General features: G+C 36.3%; 1 protein-coding gene across 1 annotated transcript in view; it reads left to right on the top strand.

The window, feature by feature from the left end:
• KCNH8 (potassium voltage-gated channel subfamily H member 8) overlaps positions 1-25,594 on the top strand; it is a 306,005-nt gene that overhangs the window by 90,295 nt on the left and 190,116 nt on the right. The window contains exon 2 of the mRNA XM_039836783.1: positions 6,939-7,172. Within this exon, the coding sequence (XP_039692717.1) occupies positions 6,939-7,172 (234 nt within the window). The remainder of the gene's footprint in view (positions 1-6,938; positions 7,173-25,594) is intronic.

The raw sequence follows: 25,594 nt of genomic DNA, 5'->3' as shown, positions 1-25,594 counted from the left end.
TCTAGAGGTTGTGACTACATTAATGAACAAAACAAAGCAAACCCCTGTCCCCTCACATGTACCTCTCAATGGAAGAGGATGGGTAATAATATTAATTTTTAAAAATTAAGCAGATGATATGAAAGGTAATTTTGTCTAAAAGATTAATTCTGTAGAATAAGAACCAGAGAACTTGGGGCACATTTTAATATTATTTCAAATGTGTCTGTAGAGAATTAATTGTGGATTAAGAAAACAAACATTTTATTATTGCCTTTGAGATTTTCTGAAGCTTCTCCCTCAATCATTTTACTTTTGATGAGTACTGTCACCCTGTCATAATTGCAAATCATCTTTTATCAAAATTAAACTCATTTACTGAACTCTAAGAGAATACACATGAAAATAATTAGTCCAACTCAACACTGAAGCTCGTGCAGTTTAGCAAATTCCAAAAAAGCAGAATTTGCAAAACTTATTGATAATTTTGTTAATACCAAATTATGACAAATAGTGTACTAAATTTGCTTAAAATGTGTCTTAATGATTTTTTTATCTTTCTTTATTGGAAATTTAAAATTTCATTTATCTAGTTTTTTCTTACTTCATCAACATTATTATTTGTTTTTAACCAAGTTATTTTTATTTAGCCATCCAAGTAAATGGCTAAATAAACTTTAAGAAGATATTTTTAAGTAGGTGTTACATGCATATGGTACAATATTAAAAAGTTAAAAAGGATATAAAATGAAAATAAGTCTCCATTTTTTTCTTATCCTCAGCTACCCAGGTATCCTCCCTCAGTCATTTACTGTTGCTAGTTTCTTGTAGATCTTTCCAGTGATATTCTAAAGGAACTTCTTAAACTTTACATGCATATGAATCTTGTTAAAATGCAGATTCTGGTTCAGAGGGTTTGGGGTGAGGCTTAAGATTTCACATTTCTATGTTTCCAGCTGAGGCTGATGTTGCTGGCCTAGGACCATACTCCTGGTGGCAAAGCGATGAAGCACATTTATTTATGTTTGCACATTTATTTGTTTATAGGACGGAAGAGAGCAAGATACTCTCATACAGACATACAACTTACAGCTTTTTTACTACAACTTCAGCACTGGAGTTCCAGCTTTGAGCTTTGCTCTGTTACAAAGATTTTTTTTTTCTAATCTTTATCTGTCAGGAGTGATAATTTATACAGTATTTAAAAATCAAATCATAAATGAATGATGAAAGCTAGCAATATGACCATTTGGAGCATGCTACTAGGTGATACTTAAATCACAGAACTATGAGAATCTCTGTAAATTTTTCACCTTTTTTTTTTTTTAAAGGTTAGAAAGCCCTCAAATCCAAACCACCTCCTAAATTTTGGCAGAGGGCACACTGAGAACTTTAGCTTGCAACCAGTACCATTAATCTAATAAAAATACTTCATAATTGGAAATGGTACAATTAAGCTCCCTGAAATCAATATAAAGTGCAAAGATTATTTAAATATTTTAGTCATAGACACTCATATTCTATTCGCCTGAATAAAGTAGTCTCAAAAGATGACTATGATCAATATCACGAGGAATATAGATGTTGTCTTTGTTGAACCTGTATGTAAATTAATTCAGAAAGCATGGGGGCGACTCATAAAAGATGAAACATTCATGTTTGTTTCTTGCCTTCTGCAGAAAAATGAAGGCTAAGGACTCAAATGCGCCCATCTACGCTGTATGTAGAGTATGTTTCTATTAGTACTTTCTAACACAAGATTTGGTTTTAAAAGACAACCAGTATTAGAGGCACTTTTCAGAAAGATTTGGACCAGCAAAGTCTCAATTTCTGTGTTATTGACAGAGAGCAAAGGGGAGTGCAGGTTTCTCTTTGATACCAAGTTAGTGTCTATCAATGACTTCTTTGATTTAAATGGCTCCAGGGCTCTGGGTGCTGAGATGGTCTTGAAGTACGTGGGCTGTAGAGTCAGGTTGCAGGGAGAAGGTGATTTGGATCTGTCTCATCCTCTTGAGCTTGCACTGTTCTGTCTCCAGTTGTGATGCACAAACCTCGGTTATGCAGAGGTGTACTAAATGGTACGCAGTGTCATAGAAAACAAATGGTGTGTCTTCCTGAAGTTTCAATTGAATTAAAAATTTGGCAGGTCTATGTTAAAACAGAATAAAAAACAGTCAAACAAACATGACTATACCACACAGTAGAATGCAAAAGCCTGATAGGTTTTTAAGTTAAACGTGAGATTTCAAAACAATATCAAGTTTACATTTATGCCTTCAGGACCCTTGGGAAACACGTTTACTGGCTTCGGCCAGTAGAAAGTTGTTTCAGTGGGAATATTTTAGAAGTACTGTGATGTATATCGAAAGGGCATGAGGAGATCGGAAACTAGATCATTTGAATGGCAACTACATTTCTTTGCTTCCTGCAAGCCTCTGGAGTGAGTCTGTGCAAAATATTTTAGAACCAAGAAAGTTGCTTTCATTTTTCAAGATAACTGACTTGCTGCGGGAAATGAGGAAGTGACATAGAGGTTGCTGAGAGACCCAGACTGGTTTAGGAGATGTTATCAGTAAAGTTTTAATAAAGGATCTCTTTAGAGAAAAATCTGTGGCTTTGGGCTCTTTGTAGGCTTAAAGAGGTAAAAATACTTTTCTAGAATTAACTCATTTCTACCACAAGTAGAGAACGAGTTACTTCTTTACAGTATGCATGATATACAGTAAACATAGTCTGTCACATAGACCTGGTTTTAATTCCTAGCTTTAGACCTTGGACAGGAAACTAAAGTTCTCCAGGTCTCAGTGTTCTCATCTGAAAATTGGAGGACAACTACAAGGATAAAAGGAGTTAGCAGTAGATGGATGGATGTCTCTCTTGTTTTCCTCTCTTCTATGCCTGTGCTATTCCCATTCCCTTTGTGCCAGGGAAGTTGACAATAAATCGAAATTCTTTATTTGAATGGGAAAGTGGTACTCTGTATGAGGAAGCCAGACCAAGTGACTTTGGTCTTTATCAACTATGAGATTCCCTCTGATAATTCATAAAAGCTTTTTGCTAAGGAAACATTTAGAGAAACAAACTGCCTAAAATGTAAACATTCTTAGATCCTACTGTTTACTGGCATTTCAAAATTGAATTTATACAAAAGGATGGCTAGAAACAAGCAGAGTATAGCTGTGTGGCATTTAGATGTATATTACATATGCATAATTAATTCCTGAAAAAGTTAAATACTCTTAGCATATGGATGGATGGTGATACACTCATGAGTTCATAATCATTATGGCAGTGGCTTTGTTTTACATAATTCTAAAGTAAATGTCACATTTCTTCTTTGGAGATTCCAAGACTGGGAGTCAGAAAAGCATTATGTTTGCAAGTCAATAGCTGGGTCAAAGGAGCTGCTCTTTCCCAAACAGGACTATTCACGTAGCTGGTACACTAAGCTTTATGAGGCGATGACTGCCACTAAATTCTCTTTGGAATTGAAATGCAATTACATATTGAGGACAAGTGCTAAATATAAACAGAAAAGGCCAAATACATGACTTTTTTTTTTTTTTGCTTTGTTTTTGCAGTGTGTTTGAAGGAAGAATTAACTACCCCAAACAGACTATAATCCTTAATTGAAACACACAGATCAGGCAATTTGGTGAATCCTTTAGAAGCTTTTTTCAGAAATTTATTGTAGCTCTGAAGGACTGGTCTTTTCTTATGTCTATGAACAATGATAAAGATCCTAAGAAAATTAATTAAAAGAAGCAAGTCACTAAGAAATATGCAGAGTGAAATAGCATATTATACACCATAATAATTAGAAACAAATAGGCAATGTTACATGAAGATTCATGTATGTAAGTGGTAAAAATTATATAAATAGGAATGATTATTACAAAATTCAAGTTATGGCTTCTTTGGGGAAGGAGACAAATATAGTCTGGTGCACACAGGGGTTTTCACTGAATGAATGATTCATGGGTATTTATTATTGTTTTTAAATATTGTTATAAATTTTTTTAGATGTTATATTTCCTAATTTTTAAAAATGACAAAGGCAAAATAAAAGGTAAAGCACAAAGTTGGTAAAAATAAAAGATAAAGCACAAAGTTGGTAAAAATAAAACAATGTAATATATTAATAAAAGAAAATACATTAATATGAAGTTGATGGATGTATCTTCGTACTATATTTTTAAAAAATTTAAATACATGCCATGTACAAGCCACAGCTAAAGTGTAAGTTCCTAAAAGGAACTTGAAGTAAGTAGATATGTGAGTAAAGGTATATCATAAATACTAACAAAACATAATTATTGTACCTATTTTAATAATAAGAAAACTGGACTTTGGGACAAAATGTAATGTTGTTTATTCTCTCTCCAGTTCTTGTTTCGCCACTCATCCTCTGAGCCTACTCCATCTAGGCATCTGCTCCAACCTTCCAGGACTTTTGATAAATCATCTCCACCTATTTTTGTCTTTTCCTACCTAACCATTTCCAAAGCTTAGCATTTTTAATCTCTCAACTCTGGTAGTATTTATTATTTGTGTACCGTTAATTTGGTACTTATTATATGCTGTGTTTTAGTGTTATTAATATTCATGCATTTTTTAATTAAATTGTAATCTTCTAGAGCTAGAAGGTATACCTTATTTATCTTTTAACACCTCCTGTCACCTCCCCCTAGGACCTGCCATATGGTAGAACCATGTCACCTGGCATATAGTAGAAAGTCAATAAACATGTCAGCAGTCGACTGAAAAATGGCTTCTGAAAGCGCATTAAAAGCTCTTTCAGGATGTTTAAGTATTTTGCCAATGCTATCCATTTACATTTTCTAAGCAATCTTTCAGCCAAAGTTTCAGAATGGACAGAGAAAGAGTCACTGTGGTTAGAGAGTGACTGACCCAAAGCTGTTTGGAGTCGCATCCGAGCCCGTAGCCCTGGTAGGAGGGCGTCCCCCTCTGGACGTCGTTGGGAACTCCCACATGTTCGTGACTGCATCTTAAAAACTTTTTGCCTCTGCAGCTGGAACAAAGTCCAACATAGAGTAAACAGTCCATAAATGCTTCTGCAAATGTGAGAGAATTAAATATCAGTCTATGATTATTTAATTCACTCTCATGGCTTCTAAACAACCTACCACTGAAGGCTTCCCAATGTGAGTCTTCAGTTCTGGTTTCTCCCTTTAGAGCAAGGGTGACTAGCCGGATAGAAGAGCCAGCCTGTCCCAGGCGGGATGCAGGTGTTAGCACTAGAATTTGCACTCTGGATTTAAGGGCCAAGATGAGCAAGGATGGGGAGAGTGGACTGTGTTCTGCCACTGACAGTGGACTAGGGAAACCAAAAACAAATGTTTAAAAGGAAACAGGGAAGCCCATGGGATTGATCTCCAGTGCTTGTCCTGCTGGCCATTGAGAAGTAGTTGGAATTCCTCCTTTCTCTTGACATACAAGATAAGCTGTCTGCTGCAAACCTCTTTAAACGTACTGTTTTTTGAATAGGCAACATATAAAGCATATGGTATAAAATCCAAAGGGTCCAGTAAGGTACCATGGTAAAAAATAAGTGTTTCTACTACCTTTGCCCAAAGTTGTTCTCTCTAAAGACATCTGCAGTTTCCAGTTATTCTACTTAATTTTAGGTATGCATAAACATTTCATATTTTGGGTACACATACACATGTTTATATGTATTTATGTATCTTCAGACAAATGATTCATATAATAATATACTATATTGAATCTTGATTTTTTTTCATTTAAGAACTTATGCTGTAATTCTTTTCATCTTTATTTTTAATATTTTTAAAATCTCTGTAATGAATAAATGATTTAAAAACAGTCTCTAATTCATTCTGTACCTGAAAGTCACCCACCAAGTTTTATAAATGCTTTATCTTAAACCTCATCTCCATCATGCATCTTTTTGCCTGTAGAAATCATATTCATTCTTCAAAGTTAATCTCAAAAAATTTGCCCTGCAGTAAACTTTCCTGAATATTGCCTCTCAAACCCTCCTCTAGTGGTTCTCTCTAAGCACTTAACAATAGTCTACTATTTTTTGATTGTCCTCTGATTCTCCTTTGTTAATATAATAGCCATGAAGGTATAAATAATACTCAATAATGATTTTATTGAGTACTTATATGTACCAGACATTTTGCTAAGTATGTTATATTCACTACCTTATTAATCCCTGCAACACACCTCTAAAGTTAGTGACATCACATCATTTTTATAGCATACTTGTCAGTACCCTTACAATATCACCTTGACTCACTCTCGAGATCATGAGCAGACCATTTCCTTATACACCAAATGGTTTCTGGCATCTTGCTGCCGCAGCGACCTCTCAAAAGTTTGCTTAGCCCAAGTGGGTAAATCAGAAGTGCCAACATATTGGCACACTGAAATGACCCTTAACAAATGAGGTATAGTTGTTGATGGATGAATGCTCCAGCTTTCTCTCCCTTTGGTGGGAAAATTTTGAGTTGCAGTCTACACAGTCACCAATAGGCTCTCTGTGTGATTGAGCCTCAGTAGCCTATCCTAGTAAACTCCTCTTTATCTCACCCTTTGCTCACTTTTAGGAATCACCTGCCAAATAAACTACTTCTACTCAAATCCTTGTCTCAAGGTCTGCTTTTGGGGCAGTAAAAGCTAAGGAAACAGGTTTAGAGTGTATAAGAACCTCAGATCAGGCCATGAGTACTGTATTCCCCACATAATATGTTTCATAATGTAAGCTAAAGTCAGAACTTTATACGTACTTCTGCCAGTCAACAACATTTTATATTTTGGCATGTCTCTTTTCCACCTCAGTACATCAGGACATGCATTTTAAGCACTGTTAGCTAAACACGTGCTCCTAATTTGTTACTGAAACCGATTTAAAGAAAAAAGTTTCTCATGCTTGTTTACTTGCTGAGTGTCTTCTCATTGTTGTTTTACAGATAGCAACTTCATCCTTGCAAATGCCCAGGTGGCTAAGGGTTTCCCCATAGTCTACTGTTCTGATGGCTTTTGTGAGCTTGCTGGATTTGCCCGAACTGAAGTCATGCAGAAGAGTTGCAGCTGCAAATTCTTATTTGGGGTTGAAACCAACGAGCAACTGATGCTTCAAATAGACAAGTCGCTGGAGGAAAAGACAGAATTCAAAGGAGAAATTATGTTCTACAAGAAGAATGGTGAGTTGGCTTTCTTTGATTGGTGCTCATTGGACAGTGGTGAAAGGTCACCTTCTTTCAACCTAGTAATTGCTCCATAATTCCCATAAAGGCTTAATGGTATTTCTCATAAATAGTCTTTTGTTGAAGTTCCACAAATGATTTGGATGATGGCCTTCTTTTAACCAATAGCAGCATAAATTGCCTAAACATTTAGCATTAGAATTATAACTCTGATGTCAATATATTAATTAAGTTAACATATGTTAAAATAAAGTACGTTACTATTATATATGGTCATTTGACAAGGACAACACCAGAGAGAAATGCACAGCAACAATATACAAGGAGCCTGCGTATTGTTATGAATTCACCTTTTATACTCCAGACAAAGATATATACATTTCTTTCTTTCTTTTTTTTTTTTAATCATTGTATTTGGATCTTTTTTGACAACATTTAAATTGTACTCTAATTCAGAGTTCCTCAACTTTGGCACTATTGATATTCGGGCCAGGTAATTGTGTTGTGGGAGGCTGTGCTGTGCATTGTGGGTGATCAACAGCATCCCTAGCCTCTATATTTTGCTCTCAGCACTTAGTCTATGGGTCTTGGTCAGGAAGAGAAATAGGAGCCTGAACACAGGAACTTCATCCCCATTTATAAACGATTAGTCTTTGGAGGACGTTCTTTGAGCATGTGAATTTTTGATATGCAGCAGTCATGAAGTATTGGAGAGTGCCCTTTGGGCAGCGGGGACAGGATACCCCAATTCTTGGCACTAGGAACAGAGTTAAGACCATTGTGTGTTTCTCAGAGGCAATAGATGAGGCCTACGTCGCAAATATTATAAAATAAAAGGATTCCAGCTCTATCTAATTATAGTATAATAATTGAAAAGAGAGCCTGAGATAAAAGAAAATGGAGGATGTCACTGAGAATGCAGACTGGAAGGGAATGATAAAACTGCCATCTGGTGGAACAAAGGGAAAGGGATATCTTTTGTCTGAAATATCCGCTGACTGCAGACTTAACCTATACGAGGTTGTTTGTATAGGTCATTCCAAATCCAATTGAGTGTCTTCCTTTTTAAGCCCTTCAAAATATCCAAATATGGCACTACTGAAGAAGGTTTAGGCCAAAGGATAATCTAAGTGGGAAGCCCAAAAGACAGAGATTTTGGAAGCTAGATAGATAAAAAAAATATGGAGCATAAAATGGGAGTCAACACTCAAAAAGATTTCCTGAGCCCAGTATTTTATAAGGTGCCCTTGGGTGGAAATCATTAAAGGCACCAAGAAAGAATAAGATTTGATTTTTTTAAATTAAGTAATAATTAAGAAGACACAAATAAATGTAATATGAAAACATTTCTTTATCTAAAATGGAGATAGTAATATTTCACATTTTTATGCTCAAAGCTAACATTTCTCATTTATTGTCCTTTTCTAGATTGTCCAGGGTCTTTCTATATTTCAGAAGTGGGTACCATTAAGATGCCTTTCAAAAAGCAGTCCTCTCTATTTCTGTTGATATACAAAAGGCATTAACCAGGGTTGTTCTGGACAGGCATAAGTGTGATTACTCTAACTAAGGGTAACCATTTTGTTAATTTTGTATTTATCTTCTCTTTTTTTAACATAATCAATATATACATGTATATAAATATACATGTAGGTGTATATCTATCTATCTATCTATCTATCTATCTATCTATCTATCTATCTATCTTTGTGGTTCCCTCTTTTTCTTACACATAGTATACTTTGCGTACTGTTCTGCGCCCTATATATTGCACAACTGTATATACTTTGCAGAACAATATATGCTGGAGATTTCAATCTTTTTTACAGCTGCTTATTATTACATCATATGGATCTATCATGGTGATTCAACCAATCTCTGTTGACAAACATTTGTGTTCCCTCTATAATGTAGTCTGTTTTCTTTGCTCTTTCTGCCTCTTTGTTTTAAATACTTCTTTTGTTACTTAGAAAGTTTTGTGTATTTTTCTGAAAGTTATCTTTTATGTAAGACGTTTACCTTTATATAATACAAACATTCCCACTTTTTAAAGATTTTGTCTTCATTTCCTACTATAAGCAATGTTGTAATTAGCTGGGAGCTACTTCTCCCTCCTTCCCTCTCCCCCAACTAATATCATGTTTTTTCAGTGCCTACTAATACCTTTAAGACAATTCTCATGTTGCTTCTGCTTTCCTTATAGTATCCCTAGTTCCTCTCACCTCTCTCATAGCTATAGTTACATTGTCGGAGAAAATAACAAATATATATATTCTGTCACTCTTGTCTGCCATCATTTAATCCTATTGATACAGATAAATATGCTTCCTGACCACTATATATCCTTACCCTAAAGTTTCTCCCATTATTTCTTGGTTTTCTGAAGCTCGTTGTCCGAGCCATCTCAGGAATAGCTCATGGGAACCATTTTCCTGAGCTCTTGCATGTTAATAACATTTTGATTGTAGCCCTTATACTTGTAGATCAATTTAGCTGAAAATTAAAACTTTGGCTCATATTTTCTTCATTTAAATATCTCAATTATGTTATTCCCTTGTGTACTGGTATGGAGTATTGCTTTACCCTAAAAGTGCTCTAAATTAAGTGACTTGTTTTTGTCTTCATTGTTAAATGAATTTTATTCTATTTTTTTTTAATCCAACAGTTTTACTCTAGTACATTTTGGCATAGGCCATGGGTTAGCAAACTTTTTCTGAAAAGGGCCAGATAGAAAATATTATATGTATTGTAGGCCATACAGCCTATGTTGCAAGTGCTCAATTCTGTCATCGTAGTGTGGAAGCAGCCATAGAAAATATGTAAGTGAATAGATGTGGCTATCTTCCAGTAAATCTTTATTAACAACAGCAAGAATTGGGCTAGATTTGGCCTGTAGGACACAATTTACTGATTCCTGGTATAGAATATTTTGAGTCAAATATTTCCCCTAAATCATAGTATGCCCTGTAGAATTTATGTTTAAGTCACTTTTACTTGGGGAAATTTTTCCTGAATTCTAACTATCATCATTGTTCTGTTCTATTGTTTTGGTTTTCTTCTTTATGATCATCTATTATAAAGTACGTTGGATCTTCTTTGCCTATCCTCTATACCTATTATTTTCTTAACATTATGTTAAATGAAATAAGCTATTCACAGAAGGACAAATACTGCATGATTCCACTTATATAAGGTTATCTAAAGGAGTCAAACTTATAGACGCAGAGAATAGAATGGTGGTTGCCAGGAGTTGAGGGGAAGGAGAAATGGAAAAATTGTTGTTTAACAGGTATAAAGTTTTAATTATGCAAGATGAATAAATTGGAGAGATCTACTGAACAACATAGTATAGTTATGGTATTATGTACTGCATGACTTTCTAATGCTCCATCAGATTTTCCAAGAAGTAGAACACTGGTTTCTAATAACTTGAACTCAGAACCTAACACACAGTGTTTTGGGGAAGGCTTTAATTTCCCACCAAATTTCCTAGAATAAAACCATAGCATAGTGAGGTAAGATTGAACTTTATCTTGTTCAGAATTTCACCATTTCAGAAAATCTTGTCACTGAGTCACATTACTTGTCAGGGAGGCAGCACATCTGCATAGGTTCTGCACTTGGAGTTGTCACATTCACAGTGACCATGCATATTTGTCCAATTATCCAACTGCCTTATTGTATCTTCTATTGTAGTCAATCATCTCTGAATATTTCATGTTGAGATGCATATTATTTTATTAGATATGACTTCACTTTTATTTTTGATAATATCACTGTTAATAATACTATTACTTTTCTGAAAATGTATATAGGTAGGCAAGTTTTAGTATTATGATTTTTCAGTTCTAAATAGAAAAGAAGAAAACACAAGTATTTGTTACAAAGGGAAACTTAGGTCTGATAGGGTCGTGAATAAAACTTTAATTCACAAACTCACTCCTTCGCATGTTACCTTCAAGATTTGCCATTTATTTCCATGTACTCCTGAACTATTGCTTACCTACTATTTTTCTTTAAGTTGAATCACTCTTTTTTAACTCAATTGCAAGCAAAAGAAAAATAAATCACTACTCCAATGGAAAACCAGGATCACTATCCTCAAATAGAAGGTAATCATAAATAAATATCCAATAAAAACATTGTTAACTTTTTAAAATTAAAAAAAGTATACCATGAAATCTAAGTAGTGATGTCTAATTGATTATGATTTACCAAGCAGCCAAGCATCAGTATGTTATTTTATTTAATTTTTTAAATAACACTTCAGAATAAATACAAATTGTCTCACATTTGCAGATTTGGAAACTGTGATGCAGAAAAATGAATTGAATATAGATCTGTATGTTATGTGATAGACAGTCTTCAGCTTGTCATTGCCTGAGCAATCCTCACTTGTTCATTTCTTTACCCACTAATGCACTTTGCATATCTTTATTTTCACATTTCTTTATTTAATTTTATCATGACATGGAAAAAATGCCTAGAAAAATCAATGCTGAATCTGTAGGTTTTTTTTCTTTCTAAATGTAATTAGATTGTCAACTTTTTGTAATACGGACTTTAAATATATATTTGTGACAACAAAAATAATTTATTTATAATTTACTTTTTGTTTGCTTGTTTGTTTAGGGAGAATACCTCCTAAAGGAGATCCTTTGTTTACTCAGTAGCTAAATGTACATTTGGATGCAAATTAGAAGCTAAAAAACTAAATTGTCCAGTAAATAAAAAGTGGTGTGGAGTGTGGGGAGAAAGCTGGAGCCAGGAAGCTGAAGAGAATGACTTGGATTAGGATGAGTGGAAAAAGAGAAGAAATTGGGAAAGAAAGGAAGAGATGAGAGAAAGGGAGAGATCGAGAGAAATGGGGAGATAGCCGGTGTATCTGTTTCCTTCAAAATGTCTCCCCGCGTTTGATAGGCTAGCTATATATTTCTGTTTCAAAACACATTAAAACTTAATACACAGATAAAATGTAAGATATTTATAGGCATTACCTAAAATAGTCTATGCACTACTGAGAGTATGCATAACACTAATTGAGCAACACACTATCTTCACTCCAATGTACACATAAATTGTATGAATTAGTTGTATTCATACTCATTGTTACAGGGTCAGCTCATGATAAAAGACAAAGGGAAGCAGATTTTTTCATGACCTTCTTTTTTTTACAATGAGCTGCTCATGACAGATAATTATAGTAAGAAACATTTTCCTCCTGATGATGTTTGCATTTAAGGTATTCTTAGTAAATTCTATAACTCTCAGTTATTCAGTATGACTCTGCAAAAGATTTTTAGAATATTTGATTATGCCCTCTAGGTACTTAGAATTAGAGCTCAGTATGGAAAAAAGACAAAGCCTTGGGGTTGTAGAATGTCAAATTATTCTCAAAATTAACATTTAAAATGTGCAGCATAGTTAGTTTTTTATTTGACAGTTAAGAAACGGATTGTAGCATTTTATATAGAATGGTTTTATGTAAGATCTAATTTCAGAGCAAGGAATGTCACGTGCATGCATGTAATAAGTGAACAATAAGGAAATTCTTTTTTAATGCAAAGTGTTGTATCTAAATGAGTGGAGGTTCCCAGCATGAGTATCATTTGTAGTCACCTTAGATTTTCACCACTCTTAGAGAACAATGAGGCAAGCCAGCCAGCCAGCCAGGAATTTTTTCATCAAGAGATTAGAGATAAAAGAAACCTTGTCTTAAGATTGTGTGAGACCCAGGGAAGAAGGAAAGATAATTCTGAATAAAGCGAGATTACTTCTCCAACTAACCAGCCCTTCCAAGGATCCAGACTACAGTCCAAGAGAAAGGCAATGCAAAGGCAAGTGCAATATTTTTCATAACGATATCTCCTTGGGCTATTGAGGCTGTCAAAGCCACAGCACCATGGGCATTAACCGTGAATGGAATGGTACCTTTGGCAGCAACTGAAACATCAACGTGAGCTTGGAAGATGATGCAGAACTTCAAGTATTGCATTATTGGGAGCCAAGAGGACTAGGTTGGGGAGACATTTCTTCCAGATTTTAGAAGTACTTGTGAAGAGCACAATGGGGAATCAGTTTCCTGAAAAACTAATGAAGGTAGAACCTTGGAAACTTTTTTTCTGTGAAATAGATACAACTGTATTTTTACTCATGGCTTGTAGGGTCAAGGAAGCACAGCATAGTTTACTAGTGTTCCAGTTATCTATTTCTTCATAACAACTACCTCAACCACCTCAGAATTTCGGGGCTTAAAATAGCAACTATTATATCTTACAATATTGTGGGTCAGGAATCCAGGCTGGGCTTGGCTGAATGATTCTTCTTCCTCGTGGAGTCAGCAGGGGATGGTCGGTAGGTGGAGTTCAGATGGGAGATGCACTGCCTTAGAGGATCTTGGGTGGCTTCACCCACACGTCTGGCATCTTGAAAGTCTGGGATCAGTTAGGATAGTCTACTGAAGTGTCTATATATAACCTCTTCAGCATGGAGGCCTCCAGGTATTCTCATGTTCCATGAACCAGGCAGAGGATGCAAGACATTTTGTGACCTTGTTTAGGATGTCACTTAGCATAACTTCTTTCATACCATATTAGTATTTTGGTTGGGGCAGCCATAAGTATGCCCAGATTCATGAGAAGGGGACCTAGACACCAACTCTTGATAGGAAGAGTGCCAAAAAAAAATATGCAGCCATGTTTCACAAACTTCACATCTAAATTTGTAGAAACACATTTATTGAGCATGTATGTCTGTATGTAGCAAGAGGCAAAAGGACATTTAATTCGGATGCTCATGAAATTTGCAATTTTCATAATGTTTGAAGGGCCACCAAATAGGGACCATTCTTCCAACAACTAAGCTTATTAATGAACTCTGGGTCAGATTTTTGTTGCCATTCACAGTCTGAGGCCTTCCTTGAGACTTTGCATGCCCAAAATACAAAAGCATTTTATGATGCTTTTATGGTTTTATGATGATTTTTCTTATGTCTTTTCAGTTTTGAAAAGATATTATATTTCTGTCCTCTGTCTTTTGCATTCAAGAGGTAAACAAGTTCAAAGTGATTGAAACAAGACGGCAAAGGGCTCAAAAATAACATGAAGGCCACACTTGCAGCCTGTGTGAGGACCCTGCCTTGCCTTGTCGTTTATATTACTATTTGCATATATTCAAGATTTGTACTTGTAAATGTAGGCAGCTTTCCTTGTCTACTTCTCATATATCTGAACAGGCTACTCTAACAGAATGCTTATTCTTTTTCTATGCTCATGGTTAAAGTTGCATTGTTTTAATCAATGAGCAGGAATTTTACATCAGTCCATTTATTGAAGTACTCACCCAGGATCTCCAGCCAGCATGATCAGAACAAAGTGAGACTGACCCGTAGATTGGGCCTCCATGCATTCATCAGGAACTGCTTAGCTCTGCCTGTCCTGCTGAGATTGAGCAGTCACTGTTCCCGTTTAACTAGATTTCCTACATACCTTCTCTTCTTCAGAGTCAGCCTTCCTGCCTTAATACAGATGACCTCATAAAACAGTAACAGCTAACATTTACCGATTGTTCACTAAGGGCTGAGCTCTGTGCTCTGTTCATTGCCTGTTACTTCATTTAGTCCTCTCATCAACTCGAGGCAGATCTTGTTTAATACCTCATTTCAGTTAAAGAAACTGATTTGCAGAGAAGTTAAGTGGAAGGGCTGGGATCTAAGTCCTGGCAGTCTGACTCCTGAGCCCTGTACTCTTAAACACTAAGCCATACTCATGGGCATGGTCACCTACGCTTCCTACATAGTAGCCAGTGGCGCTACCTTGCCTGCCTCTGGTCGATAAATGGACTTCCCAGGTGCTATACATACCCTCCAGGGAATAACTGGCAAACTAGCAAAGAAAGAACTCATTAAGTTACTCATTTTTGTACCTGTGGTATTCATTATACCATCTTTATGAGCCAGAAATAAAACATAACCACGATGTTTGAGAATCTTTGGAGTGAAACAAGTTCCCTTTGAAACAAGAGGAGCTTATTATTTTAAAGGTTCTCTCTCTGTAGTGGGAAGAAATGATATTGAACTTGGAGGGTCAAGCCCTGGCAAAGGTCTTCTCACTACATTTACTAGTCTCCTATGACAAAGCCTTCGGTGGTTTCCCATTGCCTTTCAGGATAAATGCAAAGTCTTGAGTCTGGCATACAGGGCCACTCACGAGCTAGCTCCAGTCTATGGTGTTTCTCTTTAAAATCATCCTTTCCCTTTTCCACCCTCCCTTCTCTCCTCATTCCCACTCCAATACAGCCCTGGCCTCTGCCTGACTATTTTATAGTTGTTTTTTTAATGTTTCTAACTTGCCTGAGCCTTTGTGCATGATGTTCCCTCATCACCTTCTGCCCCCATTCTCACATTAAGTTAATAAAGTCATCAAAACTCAGTTCAAGCCTATCTCATCTGTGAGGTCTTCACCAACTATGACCTTCTGTTTCACATTCTGTTTCCGTTCTTTGTCATAGGTACCATCTTACAGTGAACTAAACGTTTTTGTTCCCCTAACATTCCTCTGTTGAAACTCTAATCCTGATTTGATTAGGAGGTGGGGCTTTTGGGAGATGATTAGGCCTTGAGGGTAGAGCCCTCACAAATGGGATTAGGGCCCTTATAAAAAGAGGCCACAGAGGTAGCTTGCTCTCTTTCTACCATGTGAAGATATTACAAGAAGCCAGCAGTCAGCATCCCAGAAGAGGGTCCTCACCAGACCATGCTGGCACCCTCGTTTTGGACTTCCAGCCTTCAGAGCGGTGAGAAATAAATTTCTGTTGTTTATAAGTCACTAGATCTATGATACCTTGTTATAACAGACAAAGACATACCCTGTGTTATAACTTTCTCTTTATACATCTATCTCCCCATAAAATTTTGCATAGTTAGGGTGGACTTTCTTTCTGGTGCCATATTAATCTTGGTATCTGTAGTGCCTAAAACAGTTCTTGGTACATGAGAAATGCTTAAATACTTACTGACTGGTTGAATGAATAAAAGTGTGTGTGTGTGTGTGTGTGTGTGTGTGTGTGTGTGTGTGTGTTTCATGTTTCAATTGAAGCCTTGTACTGCTCCTGTATTGGAAATTGGAATAGCCTTGAGGCACTGTGAGTCTATCACTATATTCTCCTATAAACTCATTTTGTTCTTCTGTTTCAACTTCATGATTTCCTCTCCTTCCAAGTGTCCTCAGACCTCTGACCCCATCCTCCCCAATTCTTTCTGTTTTTAGACATTAGTTTCATTGCTAGGATAGTTTTCTTCTTTTCTACTTAGAGAACTGCTTTCAATTTCTATCTTATACAGGTGGAGAGAGTATTCTGGAATTCTGGAGTATTCTGCAAGGTTGATAAATCAACAACTGCTTGCATGAGAGGTTACCAGGTTGTCCTGAGGTGTCTTAATTTAGGAATTAGGGACTGGGCCTTGAGGATTATTCACTGACATCCCTCTTCTCTTAGTCCTTTTTATCACAACTGCCTCTGGGCAGATGGGCCAATGCTGAAACAAAGGAGGTAAACAAATGAGGCAACCAAGACGGTTGAGTGCCTCCCTAGAGCACTTGGCAAGAAAGGGCAAGGGGGAGCAGCTGGAGAGACTGCATACAAAGCCTTCAACTTGCACACAACTCAGGAATTCTTGTGCCTGGTGTTAGAGGTCTTGGGAACCCTCTGAATGCAGAATGAAGTATTTTCGTCCTACCTAGAAGCTCTGGCACATGAATATTTCTCAAAGCAGAAAGAGCCCAGTAAGACGCAGTCTAATTATTGACCTTTAGCACCATGGCAGGATGTTCAAATGAATTCACACTTTCAGATGCATATTTGAGAGCAGAAATGTAATAAGAATCATCGTAGTATAGCGATCACTTTCACCATTTCCAGCGTGCGTAAATGGAAGAAATGAAGAGCTTTGCATGTGAAGACTAGAGTTTGAGTCCTTGCTCAGTCACTGACATGCTGTACATGACCTTAGCCTCATTTTACCCTTAGACTCATTTTACCCTTCACTATTTAATCTTGCCTGTAAGAGGCAAACAGAGATAACGTTTTTCTCTTAAATCTGTTAATGGGATCTGATAAAGAAAGTAAGTGATAGAAAAAAATAAAGAACCGTATAACTGTTGGCTGTAGTGATTCCAAGTCTAGATCTGTTTCTACCATGTAAAAAAAGCTCCAGTCACTCATGAACTATGTGATTTGGGAAATGTACTTCAACTTCCCGAACCTCAATTTTCTCATCTGTAAGATGGCCATAATAGTAACAGCATCTGCTTTATAGGCTTAGAGGAAATATTTTTTGTAAAGTGCTTTGCATGGTACCTGGCACATGAGTGCTCAATACATGTTAACTATCATTCTTGTAACCAACATCATTATTATTGTAAAGTTAGAATTCAGGTTATAATAAATAACTTAGTTTTTTAACACAAACTTTAAAGCACCTGTGATGGTCGGGCTAGGCACTCTGCTTTGAATATAGGAGAGTGCAAGGGAAAATAAGACATAGTCCTTGTTCTCCTGTTCCTTATAGTCTACTGAGAAAGACACATCAAATAATCACACAGACCTGTAGTTTGCAGGCCGGTAGCAGGCTGCTATGGGAGGGAATAATAGGCATCCAACCCAATCTCAGGTACGAGGAAGGCTTCATCAAGAAAGCGATGTTTGAGTTAAATTTTGAAGGATGAGTAGAAATTGACCACCTGGAGGAAAGAATAAAAGCATCCTAGGCAAAGAAAGCCAAATATGCAAAGGTGCCCAGAGAGACTTCCTCATTTGAGAAAAGGAGAAAAGGCCCAGTATCTCCAGTGAATAAATAGCAAGGTATCACATGGGAGTGGGAAGTAGGCAGGAGTCAGGTCATGTGGGGCTTTATAGACCATGCTCCAGCTGTCGCCTCTTAACCAAGGCAGCCAGTGTGCTAAGCAGGGAAGTCGCATGATAAATATTTCAATCTACGAAGATTATTTTTGCTGCTATGTGAGGCAGGTAGTCCACAAGCGATTATGGTCATTCAGACAAGGGCTACTCGGAGTGTGATAAGGACACCGGAAGTATTGGCATCACTTGAAACTTGTGAGAAGTGCAAGTTATCAAGCCTCATCAGACCTACTGAATCAAATCTGGAGGTGGGGCCCAGCAATCTGTACTTGCACCAGCCCTTCTGGAGATTCTGATGCATGCTGAAGTCCCAAAAGCCCTGGCTAAGTCTAGGTTGTGGCCAGTGGAGATGGAAGAGTGAATGGATTTAAAACAGATTTCAGAGGTTTAGCTGCTGGAATTGACAGGACTTAGTTTGGGACCTGAGAAAAAAGGACATGTTAATAATGAATGTAAAATGTGCATCTGCAACAGAAACCACCTAACATGGCTTTTTATGTATGTTTTGACATGAGAAGAGAGGGAAGTGTGGGGCATGGATTTTGTTTTTTGAGTGTTGGTTTGTTTTAATATTTACTAATCCATGAGCACTGATAATAGGATCCAAGACACTTCATTATTAAAATTGACATCGAGTGAAAAAATATCTTATGACTTGGTACATCTCTATCAACTGGCCGTACAACCAGGCTGGAACTAGAGAGCTGATTTCATCTGATAAGGAGAGCTATTTTTCTTGAAGCCATTACTTGCCCAGAATTCCTCAATGTTGAGTCCACTGAATTATCTTTTGAAACATCATGTCCCACTATTAAAAAAATTTTTTTCAGAAATACTTGAAGAGTCAAATAGCATAAGAAATCTTGTTAATAACGTTACTAAGAAAAGATATTATTAAAAGGGAAAACATTAAACTCAGAATATGTTTTGAGGCTAAAAAAAAAAAATCCCCTTTTGCCTAAGATTGTTTTATGATGTATAATAGCTGTATAATTTAGAAGACTACCTGTTCTTCTCCATGCATAAAATAGATTGCCAGAGTAGAAGTGTCTCACATTTTTTAGCTTCTAGTTGCTTCGGACTGACTCCTACAGTCTCTGACCACAATCTCCATTTCACGTCTTTAGCTTCTTGATTTGCACGTATTTTGCTTTGTGACGTAGCTTAGAAAGTTTCTACTCAATGCCATAATCTCCAAAGTAGCTTCTGTTCATGGAAATGGAAGAAAAGCCTCATTAAAGATCCCTCTAGTCATTGAGCCCATTTTTCAGGTGAAAGATAATTAAGTATATTCTCATAATCAAAAGAGAAAGGAAATGACCACACCTTACTTAGGAAAATGGGGTTGTCTGGATAACCTTTTAGAATGCACACTACTAAGACATTCATAGTGTAGGTTCCATCTAAAGAAAGACTTTACTTGGTTCTTTCATTAACAAATAGTGCTTCTTATTAAATACTGTGGTAATTCAGAGTCTGCTCAAAACTTCCAAGGAATCAAGAATTAACTCCTAGTGTGCAGTATCTGTAGGCCTCTACATAAGGGTAAAGTACAGATCATATCTGGCAGGATGGCTGTTTTTATAAAGGACGTTTTTGGGGAAACAGCCATGCTCATTTGCTTACGTATTATCTGTTAACTATCTTAGCACTATAATAGCAGAGTTAAGTAGTTGAGGTAGAGACTATAGGAAGTGCAAATCTAAAAATATTGAATATCTGCCCCTTTACAGAAAAAGTTTGCTGACTTCTGAAAATGATTGTACCAAATCTATTAGGTGGAGAAATAAATAGGAGCCCACATAGTTTAGGAGAATTCTGAATTGTCATATTTTAATTACACATACAGGCTCAAAATATACTTTTTTATTGTTGAAGGAAAATGCCTATAATCATATGGAAACTAGTGAGAAAATGTTATGCAGAGATTTATTTTTCTCTAACAATGTCTGTCTTGGGTCAGGCTTGTCAGAACTAATACCTCACCTGAGCATGGTGGGTATAGTAATGCTTATCCAGGCTCTGGGTTTTAGTCTCAAGTTTCTAGTGAGGTATCAACTCCATTTTAAGGGAGAAACAGTAAGTTGAGGAAGCATCTAACTGTTTTGTCTCACATGCCTGCCAAGTTGTGACTCAGGGCAATCTGGCACAGCATTCATGAGTCTTCGCTAAGAGTGGAGTTTACACAATGGAAGAAACGTTCAGTATGTTTGTTGTCTGCATGTTCTTGGAAAGTGCTAACTTGACACCTAAAACTGCAATCTTCTATTTATACACCAGAGAATTGTCATGAGATCCTTAACCATTTCTTTTCGATTCCTATTTCTTTGTTTCCAAATTCTCATCTCAAAATTTCTGCTTTCTTCCATAGGCTGTATTTTCTACCCTTTTTTATCTTATTTACCCAACCTTTTAAACACAGATGATTCTAATTCTGAACCTAATTGCTTAAGAAATATTTGATCGATGCTGAATTTGTTACACGTCCTGGCTTATTTAATCAATAATATCAATAATATATAAACATACTACAATTTTTCCTTTAAATATATCAAAACTAGATTGTTCACTTATGTGATAATTTTTCTTTTGGTGGTTTAAAAAAATATTTAGAGATGTGTACTGGGTTTTAGCACAAAGCCCATGAAACTAAGAATCTTCATAATTTCTAAGATCTTTCCTGACCAGCAATTTGAGATAGCTATGTATATTATAGCTTAATATTAGATTAGATGTTCAAGGAAACATTGAACAATTCTCCATTTTTCAAAGTGATGTTTTCTTATTTTAAAAAATGAAATGTTTTATATGTACAAAAAAGACAGATTTTTAAAACAAATACCACCCCCAATGCCATCACCCAAATTTAACAAGTATTAATATTGAGCCGTAGTTGTGCCTGATTGTTTTTTATGGTTAAAAAGTCAAAGTATTACACATATAGGTAAAACCCTTACTTTATGCAACCAGTCAAAATATATAAAATACTTTTACATATATTGACTTCTTTAAAGCTCTTAACCATGAGAAATAGCCATCTATCCAGTATGGAGATGTGATACAGACAGATGTAAAACTTATGTCTGAGGATACTCAACAGGTAAATGAAGAATCCAGAACTTGACTACATATAATGTCATCTAAGCCTAATGTTCTTTTCATTGTGTCTTGACTATCCTTTTCTAAATATATCATTTTGTAAATAAGGTTTTTCATAAGCAACATACATTGATTCTGGTTATCTTAGGCAAAGATAATAATTTATCAACAACATATGTTGTAACTTATAGAACCAAAGAAAGCAATGAGCAACTAGCCCTTGAAAAAGGCAGGAAGCAGTAGTGCTCTGTAAAGTCTAAGAAGCAGGAAAAATTGGAAAGATTTTTCTAGCCCTCATTGTTGAATGAATCTGCTTCCTGATCTTGGGTCTCTCTGTTCAAGATTAACATTATCAGAAGAGAAAGATTGATTGGTCCAATGTGGACCATTAGCTCATCCGTCCAGTGAGGGCTAGTCCGAGCACCAGGTTTGATAGTTTTAGTTTTTTCAAGGCTCCATGCAGAGGAGTTTTGATTCCCAATGGAATATGGAAGTGACAAGAGAAAGGTGCATAGATACAATTCTGCTGGAAATATGAGATGTCTACTATACTAATATGGTAACCATAAGAATGTGCCTCTCCTATCTCTGCTTACAGGAGATTAATTGGCTGATGGCTCCAGCTACTGTGCTCTGAAACACATCTGTGTTGACAGAGAGGCCAAACTTTCCATGGGCTGTTCCCAGCCAGTGACTAAATGAAGCAGGCATGCTAAGATAGTTCTGTTCCTGGCAGGTGCAGAACTGCTCTGATGGTTGACTTGGCCAGATGACTCCCTGATGTCCTTGATGAACTTTTCTCAGAACTATACTGCATCTAGGACATTGTCATTCAGTTTTCCTCTTTCATTTGCTTGACCTCAGACCTGCATCATGGTCTCCTCATTATTTGCTTCTAAGAGGAGCAGCAGTAACACAAAAATTGTTCATTAATATTCAAAAGCAATATTAAGTACCACTTTCATGACTAATTCTTTGAAATGTCATGCTATAGTCCTATACCACATTTTTCCACATTCTATACCTCCTTACCCTGCTCTACTTTTTGTTTTAGCTGTAGCATTTAAAACCTTCTAATAATCAATACAATTATTTATGATTTATTGTTTTTCTTTCCAAAGTAGGATATAAGTTCTCAGGTAATAGGACAGAAATCTATTTTGTTTTGTTTACTGATATATCCAAACACTCAGCAAGCACAAAGTATATATTTGTTGAATGAAGGAATAACTTCATGTCCAGTTGCTTGCAATATAATCTTCAAGTATTTTCTTTTGGGTTTTAAACTAATTTCAGAGTCCCAGACCCCCTTGACCATGCTGAGTTCATACAGGTATATGTTTATTAGCACAACAATTATTCCCATTGCCCTGCAGAATATGGATTCCTCCAACTAAAGCCTTGTGCAATTACAGAGGGTTAACTCGATCGTCAAATTCTCATTTAAAGTAAGTTCTTTTCACCAAACAACTGCAATTTTGAAGAAATCTTAAATTGCTTCTCTTAAAGTCAAGTATCAAGGGAGTAAGTTTATTTCAGTGCCTTGTTGTCAGAAAGAAGTGGCTTACAAGTACCAATCATGAAGCCAAGCCTGATGGATCAGACATTTTTTCTGCTCACTAACAATTGTTCCTCACATCTGGCATTCTTTCCCCCAGAGGATCACCGAGAAGAAAGAGCCATGGTTCAGAGTTGATTGAGGCTAAAATATCTTTTTTATTTCCAGTCTTAGAAAAGATAAGTCCACAGGATGTTGCCATGTGTACCACCTAGAGCCAGAGATCACCTTTTCTGAAGCTTCCTAGGAAAGCAAGAAGCAGAAACATACTGGGAAGAGAGGTCAGGCAAAGACTTTGTCAGTGAGGTCAGAATATGGTGCTTCATCCATTAACACTGGGTTTTAAAATAAATTTAGACCGAAAACATTCTGGAGGCAAAAATGACAAAAATGAAGCTGTCCTACTGTGGGCACATCGTGAGAAGGCAGGGTTCTTTGGAAAAGACAATAATGCTCAGGAAAATAGAAGGCAGCAGAAAAAAGAAAAACCAAATATGAGATGCATTGACTCTATAAAAGAAGTCATAGACATGAATCTACATGAACAGAGCAGGGCTGTTGAGGACAGGACATCAAGGGCATCATTTATTTATGGAGTCGCCAGAAGTTGGAACTAACTCAACAGCCAGTAACACACACACATACACATTAACAACTAAGAAGTGGCACCAGTAGTGGTTTTCTAATCTCATTGTCTCACTGGATACTCAAGCACGTTGAGAATAAGTGCTGTGTCTACCATACTGAAGGATGTATTCCAATCTGACACTAAAATGGCTATATTTTGTTTCAAATAGAGTTTCTACTCTGATTATGGGATTGAGAGTGAAATTTGTTGATTATCCAAAGGCTTTACTTTCTTCTTTTATAATAGGACATTTTAAAAAGTATATATATGATTATGTCCTATAACATGGATAGAAGGGAAAATTAAATGGAAATGAAACTCAGTTTCTAAAATATTATTCATAGAATAGGATGATTCCTAGAATATATACTAAGCAAAATTAAAAAATCAAACTCAGACTGTGTTTAAATTCTGGTCGTTGATACTTATTAGCTATGTGACCCTACAGAAAATGCAACGTATCTCAATTTCCATATTTATAAAATATGGTTTAATTTGGTAAAATATTGGTCAGGTTGATTGATGAGAAGTTTAGATACAATCCGTATAAAGCATATGGCACAGTGTCTAGCACATAATAGCAGGTTAATAAATGACAGCTATTACTTGCTGTATGCATTATTTTGTCAGGACTCCTTTATCTCTATTTCTCATTATACTGTACCCAAATGTCCTGACTCCTCCTCGGAACCTATCCCAGCTGAATTTGTGTTTAAACCATGTGTGGAAAATCCTTTCCATTGTAGGTGAGAGTTATCTGTATTTATCATCAGAAGCAGTTTGGTTTTCTTAAAGCAAGTAATAGCTCTACTGGTCAATAATCCAGTAAATGATTTGTTGAGTAAGGATGTTGGAACTATTGGCTAAGCACATCTTAGGGATATTCTTTGGATCTCAAATTCCCAAGCTCTTCTTGTACATAATTATTAGAGATTTCTAAGAAGTGGCTACACATACTCCTTGGAGAGGAATAAAGTATTTTATTTAAGGACAAAAAGAATTTGTAATAAAATGGAAAGAGAAAAAAACAAACAACCAAACTTGGCAACTTCAAATCAGTTAAACATTGCTTGACTTAACCTTTCTTTCCTTTCCTTTCCTTCCATTCTTCTTTCCTTCCTTCCTTCCTTCCTTCCTTCCTTCCTTCCTTCCTTCCTTCCTTCCTTCCTTCCTTCCTTCCTTCCTTCCTTCCTTCCTTCCTCTCTTTCGTTCTCCATGTCTTTTTTTTAAGATATCCTAACTTAACATAAAACTTTTCTCAAATTTTAAAATAGAATATCTATTAGAACTTAAATCATGGAGAATATGTAAAAATTGATCTCCCCAGGAATATAACTTCATCATTTATTGCCCAGTCTTAAACTACTTACATATCTTACTTTAAATCTCTGGTGTTGTCAGAATCCTACTATATTCCCTCATGCTTAGTCTTAAAAAAAGAAGAAGAAGAAAAACCCTGGAAATAAGGAAGGATTCTGAGAAGAACCAACTATAATCCCACAATCTACCACTATTAGTATTTTGTGTGTATTCTGCCAGTCTTTTTTTTTTTTCTACACAGAAACAAATTTAAAACACATTGTTTTATGAGCTCTTCATTTTTCATTAAACATTGAAATGACAGGTGTCCTTATCCACTGCCCAGCTCAGGGAAATCTCCAGCTGGTACAGTTCATCTCCCACCAACCCCACTCTGCCCTCCACTGCTATAAAAGGTATCAGGGTCCCTGTGCCCTTTACTCTGATTCACTAGTATCCTGGGGTTTTGGAGAAGGGGTGTCCATTCAAGGCAAATTCATTGGGACTAAGCAAAGACTTAAAACATGTATGGGCTGCACGATAGACGTATGGTCCTTAGAAGAGGTGTTCTCTGCAGATCAGAAGCCTTCACCTACTATTTCACCAAAGAATCAATGCTTTCATCCCTTTGTATAAGACAAACACCAAGAAGGGCTGGTGAGGCAGCTATAGGTGCTTGTCTCCCACACAGCTCTGAGTACTCCAGGGGACCTGACCCTCCTTTTCAATATGATACTTCCTTTACGTCACCTCTTTACATTACAGTACCCAATCCACTTTTATTTTCCTTTCTAGTCTCTTGAAAATAGACCTCTCCTACTGATAGAGTTTAGGATGTTCTGCTAATGCTTTAAGCAAACAGTGAAAAGCCATTGGGTGTTTTTCTTCAAGATTCTGTATTTTCGCAGCCTTTAGAAG

Source organism: Pteropus medius, unplaced genomic scaffold, assembly GCF_902729225.1.
Source record: "Pteropus medius unplaced genomic scaffold, Ma_sr-lr_union100, whole genome shotgun sequence".
Lineage (NCBI taxonomy): Eukaryota > Metazoa > Chordata > Mammalia > Chiroptera > Pteropodidae > Pteropus > Pteropus medius.
Note: the sequence above shows the minus strand (reverse complement) of the source record. Positions and strands in the feature narration are given on the sequence as shown.